At 37.2% G+C, this 24,247-nt stretch overlaps 1 protein-coding gene across 1 annotated transcript in view; it reads right to left on the bottom strand.

The window, feature by feature from the left end:
* Nucleotides 1-408: 408 nt before the first annotated feature.
* The window catches only part of Bzw2 (basic leucine zipper and W2 domains 2), a 49,066-nt gene continuing 25,227 nt past the window's right edge, over nt 409-24,247 (bottom strand). The window contains exons 4-12 of the mRNA XM_090332724.1: nt 21,591-21,694; nt 18,420-18,485; nt 16,195-16,330; nt 12,250-12,359; nt 9,723-9,893; nt 8,059-8,205; nt 6,367-6,505; nt 1,494-1,616; nt 409-868 (exon numbers count right to left, since the gene is read on the bottom strand). Of these exons, the coding sequence (XP_090188850.1) occupies nt 840-868; nt 1,494-1,616; nt 6,367-6,505; nt 8,059-8,205; nt 9,723-9,893; nt 12,250-12,359; nt 16,195-16,330; nt 18,420-18,485; nt 21,591-21,694 (1,025 nt within the window). The 3' untranslated portion in view covers nt 409-839. The remainder of the gene's footprint in view (nt 869-1,493; nt 1,617-6,366; nt 6,506-8,058; nt 8,206-9,722; nt 9,894-12,249; nt 12,360-16,194; nt 16,331-18,419; nt 18,486-21,590; nt 21,695-24,247) is intronic.

The raw sequence follows: 24,247 nt of genomic DNA, 5'->3' as shown, positions 1-24,247 counted from the left end.
TTTTCTCAAGGCTGGCACTCTACCATCTCCATGTCTGGCTTTTTGGTGGAGACAAGAGTCTTATAAACTTTTCTCCTTGGGCTAACTTTGCAGAGGATCTTTGCATTCTGAGTACTTAAGACTGCATGCATGAACTGCAGTACCTGGCTTAGCAAGCTTTCAGTTCTCTAATCAGGGAAGAAATAGAAGACATATTTTTATAGGACCAATGTTTATAGGTCTTACTAGTAATTACTATGGTGTAAAAAGAAAGTATCAATGTATATTTTGGAATCATTTCTATTTCACTCTGAAGAGAACTGAAATTTATTACCAAAGATTGAAATGAGCTGATTTTAAAGACTTGAAAAAAATTACAACACCAAAATGCCATCTCCATAAGAAGTAAAAACTCTGGGAATGTAGGCAGATTTTTAAAAAGCCATTTATTTAAAAAAAAAAACTGAGTTTGTCAAATCACATACACGAGCAGATACACAACTACTGAAGTGGCCCTGGAAGAGACACCAGTGGGGCATCCACCACACAGTACCTGAAAAATACCGCTAAAAAAAGGAGTCTGCTGGGTATTCAATTTCAGATTCCTACTGGACTCCTGGTTGAATGGCTTTAAGTTAGCATGTAGTAAGAGGTAGAGTCCCAAGTATATTAACTGATGCCTCAGGGCTCCATTTAAAAACAAAACAGAAAATGAAAACCATTTCCTCTCCATGAGGGGAGGCCTATCCTATTGTGTTTTTCCTTTGTGAAAACAAGCCAAGGTTTTCTTCCCAAATGGTTCAGCATTCCCAATCAAAAAGTGTGGTGTGGTAACATCAGCACTGTGCTTGTTGAGCTGGCTAATTTTCCTCACCTTCTGATTCCGATTCTAGGAGAGAAGAAAGAAAGAAATTAGATATTCCCCCAGGATACCTTTAAATAAGATCATGAGGCACCTTCCCCAATTTTGACATTTTAAAGCATCAACTGTGTATTAGGAAAAATGTTATTTCTGAGGACACACAGCACACCGGGGCTCCTGTTCACTTTCAAGTGCAACCCTCTCCCAGTAGAGCCAGACGTGACACTGAAGCACATAACCCTCTCATTCTTTGGATCATCTCATCTAGATTCTCTCTGTCAATCTATCACTACTCTTTTCACTCTATTTTCTCATTGCAAATACCAGTTAACTGGTAAAGGTTCTATAAAAATGTCTCTTGGATTCACCATATGTGATTAAGCCAAATAGATTTTTTTTTCTTGTACAGCCACCAATTATTCCTTCCTCATAATCATCTTCCATTAGGATGAACAACTGAAGATTTTATTTCTTTTTTTAAAAGTATCATATAGACTTTTTTATTACCTTGCTTCAGAAAGGAGCACTAAGCACAGGCAAAAAGTTTGACATAGAAGACACTTCAAGAATGTTAAACTTAAGAAAGCAAGAAAAAAAAAAGTATGGAAAAAGTATTTAAGTGGACACTGAAGTTGTAAAATGGAATTATTACCTTCTTCTGCGTTTTGTAACCACTCAACAAATTTCTTCATCTGGTCAAGAAAAACACTCTTGCCCTTGGCAACATGTGCTTCTTTATACCACTTCAGAATTGCTTCTTCACTTAGAACATCCGCTGCAATCACACACCAAGGATTTCAGAGTTACTCTACGAATGGCATGTTCTAAAACCTCAGGTCCTATAACTTACTACAAAGCAATCTCTTTTAATATTAAAAGTTGTATCAAGGATATCCAAACTGAGCATGGCAGTCCATGCCTGTAATCTCAGAACTCAGAAGATAGAAGCAAGGGGACGAAAATGTTAAAGCCAGTGTGCATCACATACACTGTGTCAAAATGCCAAAAATGAATTCCTAGCTGAAATGTTCCTGAAGAGAGGACCCAAGTTTAACAGACAACACAGTACCATATTCTAACAAATGATTTATTTACTTTTAGACGTGTATATGTGCGTGTATGTGTGTATACATATGTGACCAGTACTTGCAAATTCTCAACTACTTGAGCTACGTCCTTTTCCATTTTGTTTGTACCTGCTACCTAAAGCATTCAACTCTACAAGTGTGCCTTTATGTCTTCAATACTACTGAGAATATTTAATATTAAAAAAATAAAAGGGAAATATAAAAATTGCCTATTTTGAGTTTAGATTAGGAAATAACAAGTTGATATGGCACTGTCCCTGAGCATTTTTGCTCAAGACTAGTGCTCAACTTTGTTTTTGTGGGGAGGAGAAAAAGGCAGAAGTTACCTGCTACTGTGTAAGAGTGCCTTGTACAGGCTTTTCAAGAACACTAGAGACATTTGAGGCCTGGTAGTGCTAGGATGTGAACTGAGGGTCTCTTCACTAGGTAATTTCTCTACCAACCACTTAATCTACATCAGCTTTTAATAAGGATTTTTTTTTTTTTACATTCCTGCAGCTTGAACTCAGGACCTCAGCACTGTCCTAGAGCTCTACCACTTGAGCCACAACACCACTTCCAGCTTTTTCTATGATTGTGGCACTGAGGAATCAAACCTTGGCCTTTGTGCATGCTAGGCAAGGACTCTATATGACTAGGCCAAACTCCCCCCTCCCCTCCTTCTTCCCTGGGAGCTCTCCCTTAGCTTTTTCACTGAAGGCTGGCACTACCACTTGAGCTATAGCTCCACTTCAGCTTTTGGGTAGTTAATTGGAGAAAAAGAGTCTCACAGATTTTTCTGCCTGGTTGCCTTTGAACTTCAAAGATCTCCGTCCCTAGAGTACCTAGGATTGCAGGAGAAACCAGTGGCACCCAGCTAGCTAAGAGGTTTTAGAATGATCTATGTAATTGGTGAACTGCCTTTAAGATGTTTTTGTTGTCCAGACTGTTTTGACAAATCATCCTTAGCAGTAAGACAATTTTGATGATGTATGCCCAACATATGAATATAATTATTGTTGTTATAAAATAATATTTAATGATGTGGCAAACAGGTGAAGGGAAATCTGTTTTCTCTCCAAACATTAATCCATTAGTGATACAAAAAACTTACTGGACAGCTGATTGAGTTGCTCTTTAGTGAAACTGTTTCTGAGGTTTCCTAGGGAAGGCTGAGAGCTTATCCCTGTGTTTTATTGCCCCACAGAGGCCAGACAGGGCCATGCAGTTAGTAAAGCCACAGGGACAGCACTTTTGAAACAAATGCCAAATAACTGTCCTGTTTACCTAACCAGATAAATAGCATAAAGTTGAGTCATTCGCAATTAAGAACTCAATTTAGTAATACAGAATCACCCATAGTCCAAATTTCTACAACCAAGGCATTAAGAAATTCAATTTCTGTTTAGTGAGAAGTCTGATCTACAAAGGCAGAAAAGAAAAGGACAATTTCTTCCCCCACACCCCTTAAAGTCAGGAGACAAAGGCTCCTTAAAATTTGGAGCCCACACGGTTTTGAATTTTTCCAGGAGTGTCTTCCAGGAATACCAAATTCCAGTGAATTGACAGTTAAGAAGTGAAGACCGTCTGCTGTTGGAATCAAGAGTTCCCTCAGATTGTGTGTTTACTTCCATCTGTCCAACTTTGTTAATGTCTCATGGAAATACTTGCATCCTCTTTTTCTTCTCTAAATTGGATTCAGATTCAGGTTGAATGCCCTCCCCTGCTGTATCAATCATCCTACCATTTTGGTAATTCTCTACCAGGAGCCCTTTTGGACAGTTGACATCAGGAGTTTGTTTTCTTCTATATCTCAAATTCAGAAAGTTGCAAGCTATTTGGTTCATTTCACTTCTAGAATTTAATGTAAGTCTGGTCATATAACATGTAAAAGACAAATGAATTGATGAGGAAAACTTGAATATTTCTCAGTTTATAGAATTATAGTTTAAAATCATGAACATCAAAGAGATAACAGAGCCTATAAAAAACAGGGCAAGAAGTTCTAGTTTTCCAAAACATCAGTTAATTAAGTTTAGGTAATTAAGTTTAAAACTATGTGACCAAAAACTTAGGAAATTTAGACTATGCTGAGGATGTCACATAGGGACACAACTAAAAAATGATTTCCCCTAAGAGTTCTGGGAATATTTGCTGAAAAGAACATTTATCTTCTTTTAAGAACAAGAATTAAAAAAAACTTATGCCAGGCACAGGTGGTTTCCGCTTGTAATCATAGCTGAGTTCTGAGAATCATAGGTCTGAATCAGACAAGGCAGGAAAGTTTTTGAGATTCACATCTTGAAAAAAAGGAAACTGAAAAGGAATATGGGGAAAAAAATGGGAAGGGGTATCAATGTTCAAGAAGTAATGTATCTACTATCTGACAAATCTAACTAACCCCTCTATATATCACTTTGACAATAAAATTAAAGGAAAAAAAACTGGTTAAAAAAAGGACTACTCGGGGGCTGCGAGTTTGGCCTAGTGGTAGAGTGCTTGCCTAGCATGCACGAAGACCAGGGTTCAATTCCTTGGCACCACATACATAGAAAAAAGCTGGAAGTGGTGCTGAGGCTCAAGTGGTAGAGTCTAGCCTTGAGAAAGTCTAAGGACAGTGCTTAGGCCCATAGTCACGCCTATGACTGGCAAAAAAAAAAAAAAAAAAGGACTACTCCTCATTTTATTGATGATAAATATTACGTGTAATTCATTCACTTTTACTCCACTGTACAAAAATTCTTAAAATCATTAAAAAGTAATGGTATTGGGTGGCATTAATTATATGGATGTGGTTAAGGATATAATCAATTATAATCAATTTTTAAATAACATTTCCATGTCCTGGAATCTTTGGGATACAGATGTGTAAGAGATAGGCAAGGAAGTAGCTCTGTGGTTCAAAGTGATACAGTGGTAACCGTGAGCATAAAGAAGCTTAGCGACAGCAGCCAGGCCCTAAGTTCAAGTCTCAACACTGGCAAAAAAACAAACCAAACAAGGAAGGTATGGAAGATTATGAAATCACCAAGAAAATAATGGTTAGCTTTAGCAGCTCAGGGATATGTTTATAGGTTTTTATTTTAAAATGAGTTTCTTCATTTCTTTTCAAAAAATAAGCAGAGGAGAGCAAGGCCTATTGGCAGAGTGCTTGCCTAGTATGCACAAAGCTACTGGCTACACAAATCTTGTTCTTCTTCTTGGTTGCTGGTCATTGTCTGTAGGTTGGCAATATGAACCCCAGGTTTGATTCTGAGGAGTCAATTTGAGTATTATTGTGAACCCAAGATGTTGTTGTTGTTTTAAGACACATGGTTTCATGATATACCTCAGACTGGCCTGGAACTCTGTTATGAGATGGCCTCGAACATGCAACACTGGGATTATAGAATATGTGCTCCCATACTTAGCTAAGCTCCAGTTTTAAGATACTGTTATCTCCTGAGTACATAAAAAAAAAAACAACAAACCAAAAACCAAATTCCTGTGACCAACTTCAAATGATATTTAACCATTATTACATTCTCCAATTAGCTGACATACTTAGTGATATATACCTCAGCACTCTGCAAAGTAAAATTTCAATGAAACACTGTGAGCAAGGCACACACATTTAATTAGTTTAAAATGGCTACTAATGATAACTTTTAATATTCGAACTTCCATAGTCATCACTCAAACAGATGAGTCTAATAATACGCCAAAAAAATTAACTGGAATTATTTTATAGCTACTTATTTTATGCTACTTAGGTTTGTAATAACTTCTAATTAGCATTATATAATGTTCAAAATCTCTCAGGTGCTCCTTCCTCCTCCTCTTACAAGCCTACATAAATCTGGCCCAAAAAAATCGTCCATAATATATTTTTTTTAATGCTGTAGGTACAGAGATTGAGATCAGTTAAAACCTTTAGCATTCATTTTTAGTGCCAGTTGTCATGGCAACCTAAGCTTTATAAAATACAATGAGAAGACAGTAAATGTGAAAGCCTAAAAATAGCCATTGCCTCAGAAAATAAAATGGCTGAGCCAAATAACTAAAATGCCAAGTGAAAGAGGCTAATTACTTTCAAGTCAGCTCCATGGCAACTCAACAGGTCTGTATATGTAGCATTTTGATAATCATTGTTATTAGATCTAATTGTTCCAGTGTTAAAGAGACTCAATTATCTTATATAATTACATTCTTTCATCATCTCTGAAAAAAAAGAAAGAATATCCAGTTCACCCCCAGTCTTCTGGTGACTTCTCCCAGTGAGAAGTACCTAGGAGTTTCACCGGGCTGGGTCCCCAGTTCAAGTACAATGCAGTATGCCTTTTCTCTGCATGATACAGTTACCTCACTACAATTTGATAAGGATCTCTGTGGCCCTCTTCCTAATCTCCTACTGTGCTCTTAAGGGACGTCAACAAAACACTAAAACAAAGGCTTGGAAGCACTTAGATGGAAAGCTACCTTTATAAAACAGAACCACGATCTTCTGAAAGGCTTTCATGAAGTGGATGTTGTCGTAACAGTATTCTTGAACCTTTTGGAGAAGAATCAGCTCTGACTGGCCTTGGGAGCTGAACGCAGCCAGCAAGGGAGCATATTGCTAGAACAGAAAAGTCCAGGATGTAAAGAGTCAACACTGGTGGAATATTGATGATCTGCAGGTCTGCTTAGAAGACATTTGTTCCTACTTAGGACTATTATCTTCCTAGTATCATAGTATGTCTAACCCAAATGAATTATTTTTATCAGTGTTTAGATTTCCTTCTGTTTCCATTCAAATGAGTTCAAACATGAGAATATTTCTGTATTAAAATTGCTGTCTACTATTGGTACTACTACTCATTACCTCAAAGTATGGCTCTACCAATAGAAGAGTGGGAGTCTCCTTCCCCAGATATCCTAGACTCTACATAGGCCATCTGATTAGCTTTGTTCCTATTCTTTCTTTTTTTTTTTTTTTTTTTTTTTGCCAGTCCTGGGCTTGGGCTCAGGGCCTGAGCACTGTCCTTGGACTTTCTCAAGGCTTAGCACTCTACCACTTGAGCCTCAGCACCACTTCCAGCCTTTTTCAATGTATGTGGTACCAAGGAATCAAACCCGGGTCTTTGTGCATGCTAGGCAAGCACTTTACCACTAGGCCAAACTCCCGGCCCTCCTATTCTTTCTTTTAACTCAAAAGCCCTTGGATTTTTGCCACTGATGTACATAGCTATTGTTTTCTTTAATCTCTCCTTAGTTCAGCCCTTACCTCTCACAAGGAGCCATGCTTGATCAAGGTAACCTGCAAAGTTTGCTTAAGCTTCATTTCTCATTAACCCTGAAAGTAATTTCCTTTCTTTGCTTTTTGGTGCCTGCACTGGAGATAAAACTCAGGGCTTGGACTCTGCTCCTTAGCATTTTTCCTCAAGTCTGGTGCCCTATCATTTGAACTACATACAGCTCTGCTTCTGGCAGTTAATTGGAGGTAACAGTCTCATAGTCTTTCTTTAAACCATGGATCCCAGGCTCTTGAGCAGCAAAGATTACAAGTGTAAGCCAAAGATACCGGGCAGTCTCATTTTCTCTAAATTATACTTTACCTAGTTTATATTCTGACCTTAACTTCCCAACTCAAATGTAAAGCAACAGGTCTAACTGTACACTTCAATATAGTTGTTTTTTCTTTCCTGTTGGTTGTGGGGCTTGAACTTTTCAAACTTGTTTTGTAAGGAGGAAACTATTAATAAAAGCATTGCTGGTCCTTGGGCTTGAATTCAAGGCCAGAGCACTGTTCTGAGCTTTTTTTTTTTTCTTAAGGCTAGTGTTCTACCACTTAAGCCGCAGCTCCATGTCTGGCTTTTTGGTGGTTAAGTGGAGATAAAGAAAATCAGGAACTTTCCTATGTGGGCTGCTTTCAAACCATGATCCCCAGATGTTAATTACCTGATTAGCTAGGATTACAGATGTGAGTCACCAACATGCAGTTTCTGATATTTTTAATAAGAACTTAGGATATTTCATATGTTCTTCTATTTGAAACACTTTTATGCATAGAAAAATTTGGAGGTATATGTTTAGCTTGATTCTGGAAAAATCATAATTAAAAACCATTTGACATACCCCAGAGGTTCAGGTGGGCTACCGCTGAGACAGCTTGTTAGAAGACTTTTTTACCTTCAGATGCTTGAGGGCTTGCTCTGCAACAAGTTCTTCCTTCTTGTTCCACTCGACAGCGTTCATTATACAGGTCCACAGAAGGCCAATCACTGCTGTTTCAGGGAGGTCATTCCTTTTCATTTCTTCTTTGACATAAAGCACCACCTGCATTTTGTAGAAAGAAGGTTGGAATGTAAGAAGCAGATGGGGTGTTCCCCCTCTCACGGTTTGGCTGATAAAAGGTTTGGGGGTAGTTAAGAAGAGACAGTCTTCTCAAACCCCCATTTCTGGTACAAACTGCAAATTAACAAAGAAATGCATAGATTTGAGAGTAGATTTGGTTTTAGTTGAAAAACTGATAGGTTTAGCTGCAGGATAGCTGGAAGGAAAGAGGATCTCTATTGTGTTTTTGCATGGTGGAATCCATAGTGCATTGTTATCCAGGAGAACAGGGACTTTCTTGGAACTTGAAAAAGGCACGAGAGCTGTGACTTTTTCTTTTTACTTCCATGTCTCAACTCTAAATTTATTGGACAATGACTTCAGTTTCTGTCTATTCTTTACCATTTTTCCTTTAATTATACTTATCCCCAGATAATTATGCTTATCCCCAGATTCCCCTGCCATGAAAAGCCAATTTATAAAGTAAACTGTATAGTGCAAGGCAATTTTCAAAGTTTGTATCCATTAATTTAGCCAAACTGAAATTGTCAGTGGTAGTTTCTGTTATAGCTTTTTCTTTCCCATAGGAAATCAGATACATATAAGCTCTGGCCCAAAGAAATACTGCTACATGTACTGTTGACTTTAACACCATAAGAGTTGAAAGTATTTGCTCTTCTAATACCTCCATCTGGTGGATAGTTATCAACCTGACTATTTCTAACCCTCAAGCACAAAAAGAGACTTGCAGGGCTTCAAGCATGGTGGAGAAAGGTGAGAAACAGAAATTTAGGGAAGGATCATTTGCAGCTCATCACATGCAAAGTTGATTCTGAAGTGTGTAAAGAGGAAGTATTCTTCAGGCACACAATTACAGTCATAGGAAATGTCTAGATTATGTGTATAGTTATAAATGTGAAATAAGTATAGCTTCTACATAACACACAACTACTGTGAATGTTAACAAGTTGCTAGTTCAATTGGTCTTTTCTCTTGCTATGAATTCAGTTTGGTCATTTACAAACATAAAGCCTATGGGCTGAAATTATAGCTCAGGGATAGAGTTCTTGTCTAGTATGTATTAATCCCTGGGTTTTAAACCCAGCATCACAAAGAATAAAAACAAAAATCTACACATTCTCACAAAGCAACTGATTCTAATACTGATTCCAAACACTAATAAAATACTTATTCAGATTAGACAATCTACAACAAAATAGGAAAAAAAATATAATAGTATGGCCTGTTCTGTATTCTGACAGTGGATAGTCAAATGCATGACAGATAATACAAAGTCTGATTATCACAGTTGCACAATCACCAGTTAATTTCTTGAATACTCTAGAATGCAGTAAAATAGAAGATTCTCAATTAGCAGACTAATGAACGTGTATGTGTACATGTGTGTGTTGTCTATGATACTGAGACTAGGAACCCAGGTCCTCACACATGTGTGTGGACTGAGCTCCCTAGCCCTTCTTTGGGGTATGGTGCAGAGGTGTCTGCCTGTGGTTTCCCACCTCTTTGATTGGGGATTCCTGAGACAGTCGCTCCTGGAGTTCCTTCTGCAGTTCCTTCCTGGTGCCCAGGGACTGTTGAACGCGTAGAAAATCTGACAGCTCCTTCAGCCCTGCATCAGTGAAATACTTAGCAAAATGATCCACACTCTGTCTGTTCACTGGGAAGAGTTCCTGAGAGAAAAAAATGGGAAAAGACTTGTATACTACAAGCTATTCAAACTTCAACAGGCATCAGGTATAAAGCTTTCATTTTTAACATATTACTTAAGATATTTTGTATTTGGGAGAGAACAACAATACAAGGTCTAGTTTTAGAAGGCTGTAACTCTAGAGTATCTAGAAAGCTATACACCTTTTATAATAAAGCAGTTTCAGAAAGAGAATGGTCCGCAATTCAGATCAGGTGGCTTTATTTTATTCATTTTGACCCACCTATCTTTCTATCTTTTACTTTAATAAATAATTGCATGTATAAACACAGGTTATTTTCCTAAAATAAATGTAAACTTATTATTTGAAATACTTTAATCTGGAAAGAAAAATATTGAATTCTAAAGATTTCCTTTTGTTAGCAGACAAAAGTCAATTTTAGTGATGTTGAAAATGACAAGATAATACAGAATAATAATACAACCATTTTCTTCTCAATCTTCATTTTGATTCTGAGCAAATGTTGCTATTATTCTAAAATATAGAACTGAGGAGCAATGAGGAAATTTGTCATTATCTATTACTGATGGCTGTTCTTAAATTCATGGCAAGACCTAACAAACTAAACTCAACATAAGAAGCTCTTCACTTGATTATATAATTTTGATGGAACTTTTTACTTTTCTTAAGAAAAGAGCAAAGCACCAGAGCTGCTTTTGTATTTTTAATTCACTTCATTTTACCCTACACAGTTTGGCAGAATCTCGGTAACACTTAGTCATGATCTAATCCTGTGTGAGTTCAACACCTAACTAAGAAATTAAGGCGATTTTCGAAGCTTTCATATTTTTTCAGGCTGCTATCAAGTCCAAAGAAATAGACCTAACTTTGTATTGGTTAGATTTACATATACAGAGCTAAAGGGAGTATGAATTCAATATAAATTTCAGTGGAGACATATATATAATGCATTTGCTACTCTGTAGAGGAATACAGCCAGTAGTTTCTATGCTAATAATAATTCAAAATTCCCCATTTTCTAATCATCTTCATTCCTTGAGTCAGACGTTTCAATATCAGAAGTTGGAGGAAGCATCTACCAAACATGCATTTGTGTTAAAACAAACCTTTTATATCAGACTGACATTTTGTCACTAATATTTTTCTTATCACAAGATCTTCCAAGTTTGGAGGAGGGGAGTTATTTGATTTTACAGAGTTTCTTCCATGAATCAAGATTGTAATAAAATAAAATAAAAAAATAAGTCTTCTGGGGCAAGTTAAAAAATAGATTCTATCCTTGTTCCTGATCACTTACCTTCTCTCTGTTATCCTTTTGTCTATGAAATACTTATAGAACCCAATTGAGCCTAGTTAAGATATATATATATATATATAGTTATTCTACAGATAATTAACATGCTCATGAGTCCTTTAAGATTCTTTGTTCCTATTTACAAGGGATTTTCCCTAAATCCACTAGACAAGGGCAGGATATTTTTCTATTTTGTTTGCTCTTGGATGCACAGCTTCTTCTAAGATCATGCCCAGAACAGAGCATGCACTTAATAAATACATATTCAAAGAAAATTGTCATTAGCAGAAATAAATAAATCCCAGATTTATTCATTTTTCTACTTTATCATGATATAAACACTTTCCAGGCACAGTCAGGGCTATTTTAAGTGATAGGGAGCAGTTGGTAAGGGAATCTTGACTTTAGATTTTATCTTACAAATATAAAAACAATTCTACATTGAGAAAACTTTATCTGCACAGAAAGTACTAGCGTGGAGAAAGCAGCAATTACAACAAGGAAATACTTATCTTTGAGAAGTACAAGTCAGCAGTTGTGATCACCAAAATTCAAATTACCTATAATCAGTTTGTTTCCTTCAATTGTTCAAGAATTTCCAGGGCTGGGTGCTAGTAGCTCACACATGTAATCCTAGCTACTCAGGAGGCTGAGATCTGAGGATTGGTGTTTAAAGACAGCCTGGCCCAGAGTTCAAGCCCCATGACTAGCACATACAATGTTTTTTTTGTTTGTTTATACATCTGTGTTGTCAGCAAACTACACAGCTTCACTTCTGGCTTTTTGGAGCTAAGAGTCTCAGTCTTTCCTGCTGGTCTGGGCTTTAAACTGCTATCCTTAGATATCAATATCCTGATTAGTTAAGATGCCAGAAGTGAATCATAGTTAACCAGCTCTCAAAAATCTTAAATCTGGCAAAATATTAATGGAACACCAAAGAGAGAGGAACATACTTTCAGTTCAGTAGAGGCTTTGACATCTCAGGCATGAGTTACTCTGTAGGCCCTGTCAAGACCACAACAGAACCATCATACAGAAAACCTTCGGCAAGAATACACTTACGAGCAGCCTCTTGTCTAAGTTGGCTTTCCTCAAGGAAGAGGTAACAGAGTTGGCGTCCTTTTCTGCCATCCAGGCTTTGAACAGCTTGACAGCAAAGGAGGCTGCAATGCCTATGGGGCCAACAAACAAGAAGACAGAATTTCATTCCTTATAGAAGCAAAACCACTTTTGATGATGTACAGGGCAACATTTCTTATAAAAGAGTGTGTTTGACAAGAAGGGGAAAAAACATTATAATATTTTGTAAAATTGGACTTTTCATTCCAACCTGCACTAATTAGTAATTGCTTATGTATTTCCTTTTCCTTTGATCAAATACATATGCACAGCCCTTACTTTTTGCCTGGGGTTCATCAGTATTTTATATTTGCAAAACTCCTCTTTTGGCTTTCAGAATAGGATCACAATGGCTGTTGTTAAGACAAGTACTTTACAAAAGTTTACAGAAAATGGAGCCAGGAATACAGTGGTAGATCCACTCAGAATAACTGGCATAAAGTGCCAGATGTGTTCACTATGACATGGAAAAAAAATACGCTAGTCACAATGATTTAGAAATCAAAATTGCACATGATTATTCCAAGTGCTATATATTTCAAGTGAGTCTTGATGATCTGCAGAATAATGAAGTTGAACTCAGAAAATTCAAGGTAATCACTGGGAATTTTCAGGGCAAATTCTAATTGCCTCTCTGACTTGTGGCAGAGATCCTAACTATGAAAAAATATGTTCCATGTAAAAAATGGCAGACCATGACTGAAGTACATTTTGATGCCTATTCTGCTGGTTTTACTAAAATGCAAAAATGAGATAAAGAAGACCTCTGGCATCAACAGTTATGCTGACACAATGGCAATCATGCCCAAGAAATACAGATAATCCCAGAGAAGTGGTCAAAAAACCGATCTCAGACATCCTTGAGAAAGGCATGGGAGAGACTTATCAGTCCAGTTAACCTCTTTATGAGAGACTACAAGAATAAATGTTAAAAAATCCAAATTTGAATCAGAAAACTTATGAATTTATAGTGAGTGCTGCAGCTCCAGAAAAGCTACTGGTGCTGAGAAAAATTCTAAGGTCTAATGAACTGTTTAATACTCGGACTTTATGACAAACAAAATGTCCTATTTGTGGAAAGAAACAAATAAAAAGCAAATGGTGATCCTGAAACACAAGCATAGTTGATGAGAGGCAATATCGCAACTAATTTGTTGAAAATGCCAGCAAAAGAAGATAAATAGGAATGCAACAAGTATAGCTATATATGAATGAGCACTGTTTACTTCAAATTTCTCCTGGAAAAGAACACTTAAAAAGATTCTTGATACCTAACTGTACATCATCATACTTCTCTGGATTTCTAAATACTTTTATGTAGGTAGCTGTGTTAATTAGGAAGCCTCTCAACCACATAACCATAATTATACTGTGATTTATTTAAAAATAAAAAGTAGACAGACAGCAGATGGTTCTGTAATCAACAATTTATAAATTTGTAATATATTTGCTTAAGTGTTATGGTGTAGTTGAAAATATTTAACTGAGTTTTTGTAAACTACAGTTTTCACCATTGTTAATGACTTAACAGTAGGGGATAATCCTTGGGATGGAATTCGCACCACAAATCGTAATGCAGTCAACCATTTGAATTCTGAATGATCCACGACGTCTTCCCTACTTTTATACGAGAAATTATATATATATATGTCATTGTGGGGATAAAACCCAGAACCCTCAGGTATATCAGGTAGGCACTCTACACTAGTATTAAATTCCCAGCCAACAATATCGATATTTAGCATCATCATTATCCCAGAAAATCAAAATGAAATGCAATATAAACTTATGTAATTCAACCAAATTAAGACTGGGCTGTCATCTATCTAGTAAGTAAGAAAAATGAAGATAAGCTTGAAAATAGTCAGAATATAGGTTTAAGTCTATTATTTTGCATGGGAAGTGGCTCTTGGTGCAAAGTTCTGGAAATTTATTTACAGTCTCTATTCTTTTATTTCTCTTGGACGGATGGGTGGTAGAGGACAATTATAATAACTTGGTCCTTTCCTAAATAGCAAGTGAGAATTTCACCCTATAGTATTTTATAAAGATGGCAGAATATAAAAATGCATTTCAAGTGGACATTATATCAATTAAACTGCAAAGTATTTCTCCCTTCCTCATTTGATTATAAAATTTTTTGATCACACAGGAAAGTTGAGCAATTAGAATTCTCATAAGACTACTATGTGGTAAATAATCCTGCAATGAACATGGCTGTGTTGCTAGCTTTAGTGTGGCCTTGTTTGTGATCTTTTGGGTAAATGCCCAGGAGTAGGATTGCTGGGTCATAGGGGAGCTCTATGTTTAGTCTTTTGAGGAATCTCCATACTGCTTTCCAGGGTGGTTGAAGAAGTTTACACTCCCAATAACAGTGTAGTAGGGATCTTTCCTGACCACACATCTCTGTCATCAGAAAAATACTTTCAAATACACCAACCTTAACAACATTCACATAAACAGAATCTGGATTGTCATACATCTGAGCTATTTTAAGCCAAACATGTCTGAACAAAACCATCAATAAGAATGTCTGAATAATACCATCTTATTTGATTTACTTTTTTACCCCCTTAGCTACCAAGAAAACTATAGTCTTTCATCATGAGCATGAATGAGGCTAAGACTTTATATATGTGTAGGAGGAAAACTTTTTTAAATTCTCAGAAGAAACAGATGTTCTCACAAAAGGTCTTTTATTTTTGAGGAAAATAAAATTGTGTTTTGTGTTATATTCTAATTTGAATATATTACCCTCCTACAAGAAAACAGCCTACTGAAGTTTTATTCTATAACTAAGTCATTATACGCATGCCTGTCAAACTTAAAATACCTTAAAATTAAGACAAGCCTCTTTCTGATGTAGCATTTCTTTCCAAAGAAAACTGTCATGAAGACTGAATATCTTTAGGTTTTTTTTGGTAGTGGGGCTGGAACTCACGGCCTGGGATACCATCCCTGAGGTTTTCTGCTGAAAGCTAGTCCTCTTCTACTCTGAGCCACAGGTCCACTTCTAGTTTATGATGGTTAACATGGAGATAAGAGACATGAACTCTCCTGTACAAACTGGCTTCCAAAGGCAATCCTCAGCTCTCAGCCTCCTGAGTAGCTAGAGTTACAGGCATGAGCCTGCTGTGCTCAGCCAAGACTTATTTTGAATGAAGAAAATTTAGAAGTGTGGTTCTATCTAAGGGACCTTTAAAAAGATTCCTTTATTTTTATCTATTTAAATTTTTGGTCATTTGTGGGGCTTGAACTCTGGGCCTGGGCCCTGTCCCTGAGTTCTTTAGCTCAAGGCTATTGTTCTACCACTTGGGCCACAGTGTCATTTCTGGTTTTCTGGTTGTTAACTGGAGATAAAGAGTCTCATGGACTTTAGTGCCTAGGCTAGCTTTGAACCGCGATTCTCAGATCTCACCCTCTTAGCCACCAGTGCTAAGACTTAAAGTTATTTTTTTAAAGGCATCGTTGCTTGTTATATTATATGGAAGTAAGTGCTACAGGCTTGCCATTCTGTGTTTAACAGCCACTAGGTTAAACATCCCACAGAGCACAAAACATTCCTGCATAATACAACATTGTCCGAAGAGTTCCAGCAACACCTTCGGTGAGAGAAATGATTTAGATTTGTTTAGTTCCAGGGTATTCAATATAGGGACTGAGCCATCTGCTTAAGATCTTTGTTTATAAATAGACTCTAAATGACTCCACAGTCATGCATATTTTTTCTTTTAATTTCCTACAATGTATATGGCACTCTTCTAATGTTTTAAACCTCCCTTCTCCCCTGCCTGTCTGTTTCTGAGAACAAGCAATAGACGGGTCTGCAAAAAAGGTATGGATCTATTTCCATGGCTTTCCTTTTCTGTTTCCATTGGACGTGCTTACCTTCTTTGACTAAGCTGTCGGTGAAAAGGCTGGTGAGGATGGTGGCAGGAAGGGTGCCATTGCCCAGCAGGATCCCAGATAGCATTGCCAACTTTGTTTGCTCTGCTTCAGAAAAGGCTTTAAGGAAGAGGAGAAGCTGTGGGTCAAACAAAAGAAATCATGTCTGTAAAGGAGTTCAGTAGGAAGTAACAAGAATGTACATGTATCCAGCTTATGTGAAACCAAGAGCCTTGTGCAGAGCCTCGCTCTTCTAAAGTGGAAATATGCATCACTCTTCTAAAGTGGAAATATGCATATCCAAGTATACACAGGCACCAAAGAAAATTGTATTAAGAGGCCCTCCCCTCTTAAGTTCATTCACACAAACCTGCAAGTATCAGAATTCATGGCACAATAAAGAAACGTGGAGGACAGTGTATACAGATAAATAAGTCAGATTTGACTATGCACATGAAAAAAATATATAAGCACACACACATAAACCTAAAATGTCTTCTGAAATATACTTTCACATTGTTTCACTTTGGGTAAGCATCTTGTCTACCCTCCGCCCCTCTTCCCCATTTTCTTGGGAGAAGAATAGAATTTTCTATGGCAAACAAAATAAAAAACAAGGGGCTGGGAGCTTGGCCTAGTGGTAGAGTGCTTGCCTAGCATGCACAAAGACCCGGGAACCAGTCTTCCATACCACATGCATAGAAAAAAGCCGGAAGTGGTGTTGAGGCTCAAGTGGTAGAGCTCTAGCCTTGAGAAAGTCCAAGGACAGTGCTCAGATCCTGAGCTCAAGCCCAGGACTGGCAACGCAACAAAAAACAAACAAACAAAAAACCCAACATGGACAGATACTTCATACATTCTTTTCTGAACTCACAGAACAAAAGTGTTCAAAGCAAGAGTACTGGGGGAGAAGAGAAATCTCCGAAGTTCTTTCATTTATTTTCTTTGTGACTAGTACTGGGGCTTGAACTCAGAGCTTGGACACTGTCCCTTAGCTTTATTGCTCAAGGCTAGTTTTGTATGGATCTGAGCCATACCTCCATTTCTGTCTTTTTGGTGGGAGAATCTTGCGAGTCTCTTATGTATTTCTTACTAATCTGGCTGCTAATCATGATCAGTACATCTCAGCCTCTTGAGTAGTTAAGAGTTACAGGAATGATTCAATGACATTTGAGGAAACTCGTAAGTTCTCAATGTTCTAAAATGATTGAGATTCAAACATGATATTTCTTGGATCATATGGTATTGTATATGAGGGTTGAAAAATTCTTAGAAGCTGAGCAGTGGAATTATATTATTAAAAAATGTAATTTTACTACCAGGGGCTGGAAGTTTGGCCTAGTGGTAAACTGCTTGCCTAGCATGCACTAAGACCTGGGTTTCATTCTTTGGTACCACATGCATAGAAAAAAGCCGGAAGTGGTGCTGAGGCTCAAGTGGTAGAGCTCTAGCCTTGAGAAAGTACAAGGACAGTGCTCAGGCCCTGAGCTCAAGCCCAGGACTAGCAAAAAAAAAAAAGGTAATTTTACTACCAATGCACTTTTCAATATTAAATACAGTCACTTAGGACAGGGGTTAATAAGTAGCAAAGAAGTCTGTGTAAAGGCAGATTTCTTAATTTTTTTTCTTTTTAACTTATGCAGGTTTATAGAAACAATGACAACATGCAAAGCTGGAATAAGTTAATACATTGAGTCCCACATATAAATCTAAACGAATAAAGTACTGGAAGAGAAAACAAGTTATACTTCACTATAAAGCTGAACTTGGCTACTATTGTTTGGGGAACTTACTAAAGACCAATGACTGTAGCTATATTATAGCTACAAAATGTTACAGAATTTCACTGCTTGATAGTAGCTATGCCATGCTCTCACACAGACTTTAATTTATTAACAACTTGTTTGATTTTTATCTTAACATAGAATGATGTGTGTTAAGATGATGGTGGGCCTGTTGTGGATGACATATGTAATAATATTCTCCTGTGATTATAATATGGTTAAGGCATGCCATCTAGGTTTGTGTAAATACATTCTAGGATCACCCAATGATTTATTTTTCAGAATAAATCCCTCTCACTGACCATCACGATGTATTTATTATTATTTTTCTGTATCTGGAATCTATAGTTCTCATGCTAATCTTTGTGATAATAGAGATCATGCTCTGTCAACCACTTCTATTTTGTCAGTATAAACCAGAAAACATTGTGTTTGAATGTTTACCTTTTTCATTTCATCTTCAAATGCCTTTTCCAAGTACTTGTATCTCCTGATGAGTTTATTGAAGACCTAAACATAAAATTGAGTCATTAAATACAGTATGTAAACAATTTCAAAAGCTATTGAAGGAATTACAGAAATTCACTGTAAGTATCCCATTGGTCAATACTACTACCTACAATTATCGGATACAGGAACTCTATGTATTTCAAGAGTAACTACATCCTAGGAAAAGAAACACATACAAGTTAAGGTAATTCAGTTAATTTTTTTTCTTTCTTTCTTAGACCTGGGGCTTGAATTCTAGGTCTGGGGGCTGTCTTGAGCTTTTAAGCTTAAGGCTACCACCCTACCCCTGCAGCCACAGAGCCACTTCTGGTTTTCTACCAGTTAACTGAGGTAAGAGTCTCAGGGACTTTAATGCCCAGATTGGCTTTGAATGGTGATCCTCAGATCTTAGCCTCCTGAGTACAAGCATGAGCCACTAGCTGGGCTATAGCTCCTTTCTTATACTCACATGATACATTCATTCAACTTCGTTCCATATTTCTTTATGAATTACAATGTATCCTAAGAGTAAAATTAGTGGTCCAGAGGGTTGACAGTTGTAAAAAAAGGAAACAAGGTGTCTTGAAACCCTACAGATTTGAGTTCTACTTTAACAGTAGTACTCACACATTCCTTAACGTGATCATTAGTAGGAAATACAGCTCTTTGGAGTCTTTTTCTATTCAGAAAAGACTCCAAAGCTAAATGTCTAACTAGAAAGTGAATGAACTAACCTAGCTTGTAAAAGTTGTCACTAACTCCAATTACCTCCTCCTCCTAATTTCTCTAATTAGTGATCTTGCTGGCTAGAGTTTTTCAATCTGTAAATACGTAATCTTTTAATTAAAAAATACCAAGTGCACTTTCTTAAACTAACCATATTCTACATAAAAAATTAAAATCTTTTAAGAATACTTTCTGAACAAATAAAAGGTCCTGAATCTAAATACCAGTAAAACCAAATATGTAAATAACAAACAAATAAACAAGAAGAAAACACTATTCAGATATAATTTGCCAAATGAGGAAACTGTTAGCAGGCATCAGAGCAAGTTTGAACGTAGAAATTACTATTACTGTGAACTGTCTTTATGCACCTGAGTAGGACATTATACCGTTACTACATACAGAAGAGAAGCCAAGGATAGGTCTTAAGAGTTAGGTTAGGGTATGACTAATTCAAACCTGTCAAATCTTTTGTTACAATTATAAACTATTTCTTTTGTTTTTTTATCTCTCCAACAATTTTCATATGTAAAAAGGAATATACACATTTTAATATAGCATATGATTTAAACATATTTTAATGTTTAAAATTTTAAGCTTTCTCAAGTAACCTAGCCTAGCAGGCCTCAGATGTTTTATTAACTACAAACAAGAATTTTTACCATAAAAGGTTCAGCCACTCATCTATGGTTAATTACCATGGCTTTTCATCTCATGTAATGGAACGGATATAATAATTGTTTCCTTGGTGAAAGAGGGGAACTTGCCCTAACAGTTTAGCTGATAGTAACTTTCTTCTTTTCCTTTGGTTCATTTCTTTTTCTTTTCTTTTTTTTTTGCCAGTACTGGGGCTTGAAATCTGGGTTTGAGCGCTGTGCTCTGACCTCCCCCACCCCCATCCCTACCCTTTTTATTGTCAGTGGCAGGGCTTGAACTCTGAGCCTGGGGGTTGTCCCTGAGCTCTTCTGCTCAAGGCTACTTGAGCCTTGAGCCAAGCCCCACTTCCCATCTTCTAGAGGTTAAGTGGAGATACGAGACTTTTTTGTGCCCCAGCTGGCTTTGAACTTTGATCCTCAGATCTCAGCTTCCTGAGCAGCTTGGATTATAGGTGTGAGCCATTTGTCTGTATGGTAGATAAGAGTCTCAAAGTCTTTGCTACAGTTGACTTCAAATTGCAATCCTCAAACAGCATCCTCCTAAGTAGTTCAGATTACAGGAATGACCTATCAACATTTGCCTCTTTTGTTTTCCTTTAAAAATTAGCATAATTGTTTATGCAAGATTGTAAAAATTAGTTTACACAAGGATTTGTCATTGTGCTATTTCCATACATGCTTATACCTTAATCTCAAGCTAACTTATAAAAAGAGTCAGTAAAGGAGCACATCAAGTTTTGTCTAGCTAGTTGCAATGAATGCATGATTAGCTTTGCTAAACTGTTCTATTTTGCATGCTAACTACTTTCTGAACTTTAGCAGGAATAATGAGTTTTTCGTTTTCACCAAACCAATGTAATACTTATAGTTTGGTTGAATCTGTCTTCATGCATTTATTTTATTTCATTCATTTATTTTTTGTTACTTGTGGGGCTTGAACTTAGAGCTTTGGGGCTTGAACTCAGAGCTTCGGTACTATCTCTGAGCTCTTTTTCTCAAGGCTAGTGCTTTGCGACCCTGAGGCATAGTTCCGATTCTGGTTTTTGAATGGTTAACTGGAAACCAGAGTCTTATCTTTTGTGCCTTGGCTGGCTTTGAACCATGATCTATAGAAGTCAGCCTTCTGAGTAGCTAAGATTACAAGTTTGAGCCACCATCACCTGTTTCATCTTCATGAATTTTAAGGGGACTTGTGTTGCTTCTCCTTTGAAATTGCTTTACTATCCTAGTTAAGTCATTGAAATTGCTCTACTATCTTTCTTAAGCTAAATTTGGATCTTCTGTAGATTCTATGCATTAACAATACCATCTTACTTCTTACCACATCGGAGTCTATCGACATGAACTACCAAAGGATATAACTATTTCTCTATCGATTTTTATATTGTTTTCATTCTTTGATGTTATCAGGAGACACTGTGATATACAAAATTGCTAGGACAAGGGGAAGGTACAGTCTTAGTTTTTGAGAGACTGAGAAAAATTGTTTCCTCACAAACATCAGACCAATTTTCACTCCTATCATTAATCTTTATAGCATTTGGTATCCCATCCATGTCCCTCAGAGGTGAGCGGTAAAATAAAAATGGCATCACCTGTGGTTTGAATGGCCACTGCCTTACTATGAATGTAACTGAGACTCTTTTCATAGGTTGAACAGTTATCCAACATACCTACTTAATTAAGACTAAGGTACAGTTCCCTTCCCCTTTATCAGTTCCACATATCTGACTCAAAGCTCTACCTGAGCATAGTTTCGGATGGTTTCATGATCTTCATTTGCTGAAAACACACAGTGGTTGGTCATCTTGGTTTTGTCACCATCATCTATGCGTGTTCCTCCAGGGGCTGTAAAGACATTAGTTAGGTCAAAACTGAAATGTCAAAGGCATTTACACAACATACCACTATTTTCATGCCAAGAAAAATAATGCAAATAGTTTTCAAAAAATAAGCTACACAGGTGCCGAGAGTTTGGCCTAGAGGAAGAGTGCTTGCCTAGTGTGCATGAAAACCCGGGTTCAATTCCTCAGTATCACATGCATAGAAAAAAGCTGGAAGTGGCGCTGAGGCTCAAGGGTAGAGAGCTCTAGCCTTGAGAAAGTCCAAGGACAAGGCTCAGGCCCTGAGCTCAAGCCCAGGACTGGCAAAAAAAAAAAAAAAAAGCTACACAAAATATCAGAATTTGAGCAAGTGTGAACATGGTCACGTTGCTACACAGAAATACCATAGGTCCTACCATTTCAAATGCCACCCAACACTCCTTATCTTCACCATCATTGGGCCTTATCATTAGAAACCTGCTTCTTTCCAAAGAATACCTTTAATCATGAATCTAAAGAGCAACCATCATTCAAGGAACTTACTTGTATTATTTTCAGTACTGCTTCTGATATTCATCACCTAACCATGAGACTGAGTCAATCCTACTTTTTTCTGTTGAGTAGGTATTGCAACTATTCACTCTGTTATCCCAATCACGATTGAACTGTGAATATTGTGTACTCTGACTCCTTAAGATTTGTGTTTTACCACCCAGCAGCTATGTTGTTTAAGCAGAATATTTTATTCTCTCGCCTTTGGTCTAAAAGGATTTAAAACAAAAGAATGCCATTTTTATATCACTCAAATCATTCACCTTTCCTTAGTCAAAGAATGAAGAAAGAATTGCATGTTCCAGTTCTGGTCACTGTAAGAAGTGGCAGGAACAGAACATGAAGTTTTCTGGTTCTGCTTCATTATAATTAAGACCAAAGGTTTGAGCAGCCCAAGTTAGTAACAGCTTCCATATATTTAACAAGCATTTGTAGCACATGTACTCATGGTACTCAGTATTCAAAGCTGAGAGACTAAGGTTAAAGACTGATCAGCCACTTCTTTTTCTTTGGAAATCTCAGATCTTTGAATGAAAAGAGCCACGTATAGCCATCTCATTAGGAGACCCACACAAACTCAACTGAGTTATTTTACTATTTCAGTTATATTTTCCTTTTTTTTTTTTTTGCCAGTCCTGTGCTTGAGTTCAGGGGCTGAGCCCTGTCCTTGGACTTTCTCAAGGCTAGAGCTCTACCACTAGTCTCAGCACCACTTCCGGCTTTTTTCTATGTATGTGGTACCAAGGAATCGAACCTGGGTCTTCGTGCATGCTAGGCAAGCACTCTACCACTAGGCCAAACTCCCAGCCCCAGTTATTTACCTTTATAGATTTTAGACTCTAGCAAACAGTTTTTAATTTAGTTTCAGAGAAGTCAGATCCTTCAGGAGTCCACTCTCAATTAATTTATGTACCAGATTTAATTAGCACTTTTTAATGACTATATCTACCTAGAACAAAATTATATTTCTAGCCTAATTCCTAGCTGAAAAAAATTATAAAACTGAGAAGTCTGGTTGTGATTTCTCTGAAGTCACAGAAATTGCATTCTTTTAACCCAGTGAAAACACCTGTTAACCTATTAATAATGTTGTGCCATATTTTGGTTTTAAAGTGTGATACTAGTTCGAAGTATTAACTGCCATTTCTAAGGTGGTTAGGGGCCCTGATATTTTTCCTAAAGTAACAACAACAACAAAAAAGCCAGTGGCTTATGCCTGTAATCCTAGTTACTCAGGAGGCTGAGATCTGAAAGTCGAGGTTTGAATTCAGCACAGGCAGGCAAGTACATGAGACTCTTATCTCCAATTAACTACCAAAAAAGTAGGAGTAGAGCCGTGGCTCAAGTGGTAGAGTATAATCTGAACATAGAGGAAGGCAAATTTGTTTTGTGGGTTTTAAAATTTCTACACATTAACCAAGAATGCATCTGGCTAGATTCACTAATTATACCGTAAATCTGGACTCAGTAGGTATCCAGGCCTTGGCTACTGTACTCAGTAGGTTGTGCCAAACATTTTTGCCCTACCTTCTTCTTAATGTGCAGATACAGCAGGAAGGAGCAAAATCTTCTCTGCAGAGATAAATCTTCTGATTATAATAAATAAAATCTCAAGATAAAGCAAAATGTACAGGCAATTTAACACATTATAACAAGTACTTAGAAACTGCTTTTGCAAATAATCACCGACTCCTCAGCTGTGTCAAGGCAAACTCAAGGCAGGATGAATGTGACACCTAGGTCCCCATTTTTACTTTGAGTCTCTCTCTCTCTCTCTCTCTCTCTCTCTCTCTCTCTCTCTCTCTCTCTCTCTCTCCTTAGATTGTGGGTAAGACAGGACTGGTCAGCAAGAACTGGTGACCAAAACCACCCTCAAGCAATGGAAAGCCTAGCAGACAGACCATCTTTCCAAATGAGGAAAATTACTTAGGAGAATAAACATGAGGCTGTACCCTGAAGCACTAAATTATCTCATGGAGACCAGATTGCCCCACTCCCCTCTGGTGATGACAGCAATGACTACTTT

Source organism: Megascapheus bottae, chromosome 5 (genome assembly GCF_031878675.1).
Source record: "Megascapheus bottae isolate mThoBot1 chromosome 5, mThoBot2.hap1, whole genome shotgun sequence".
In the NCBI taxonomy this organism is placed as follows: Eukaryota; Metazoa; Chordata; class Mammalia; order Rodentia; family Geomyidae; genus Megascapheus; species Megascapheus bottae.
The sequence above is the reverse complement of the archived record's forward strand: the minus strand, read 5'-3'. Positions and strand labels throughout refer to the sequence as shown.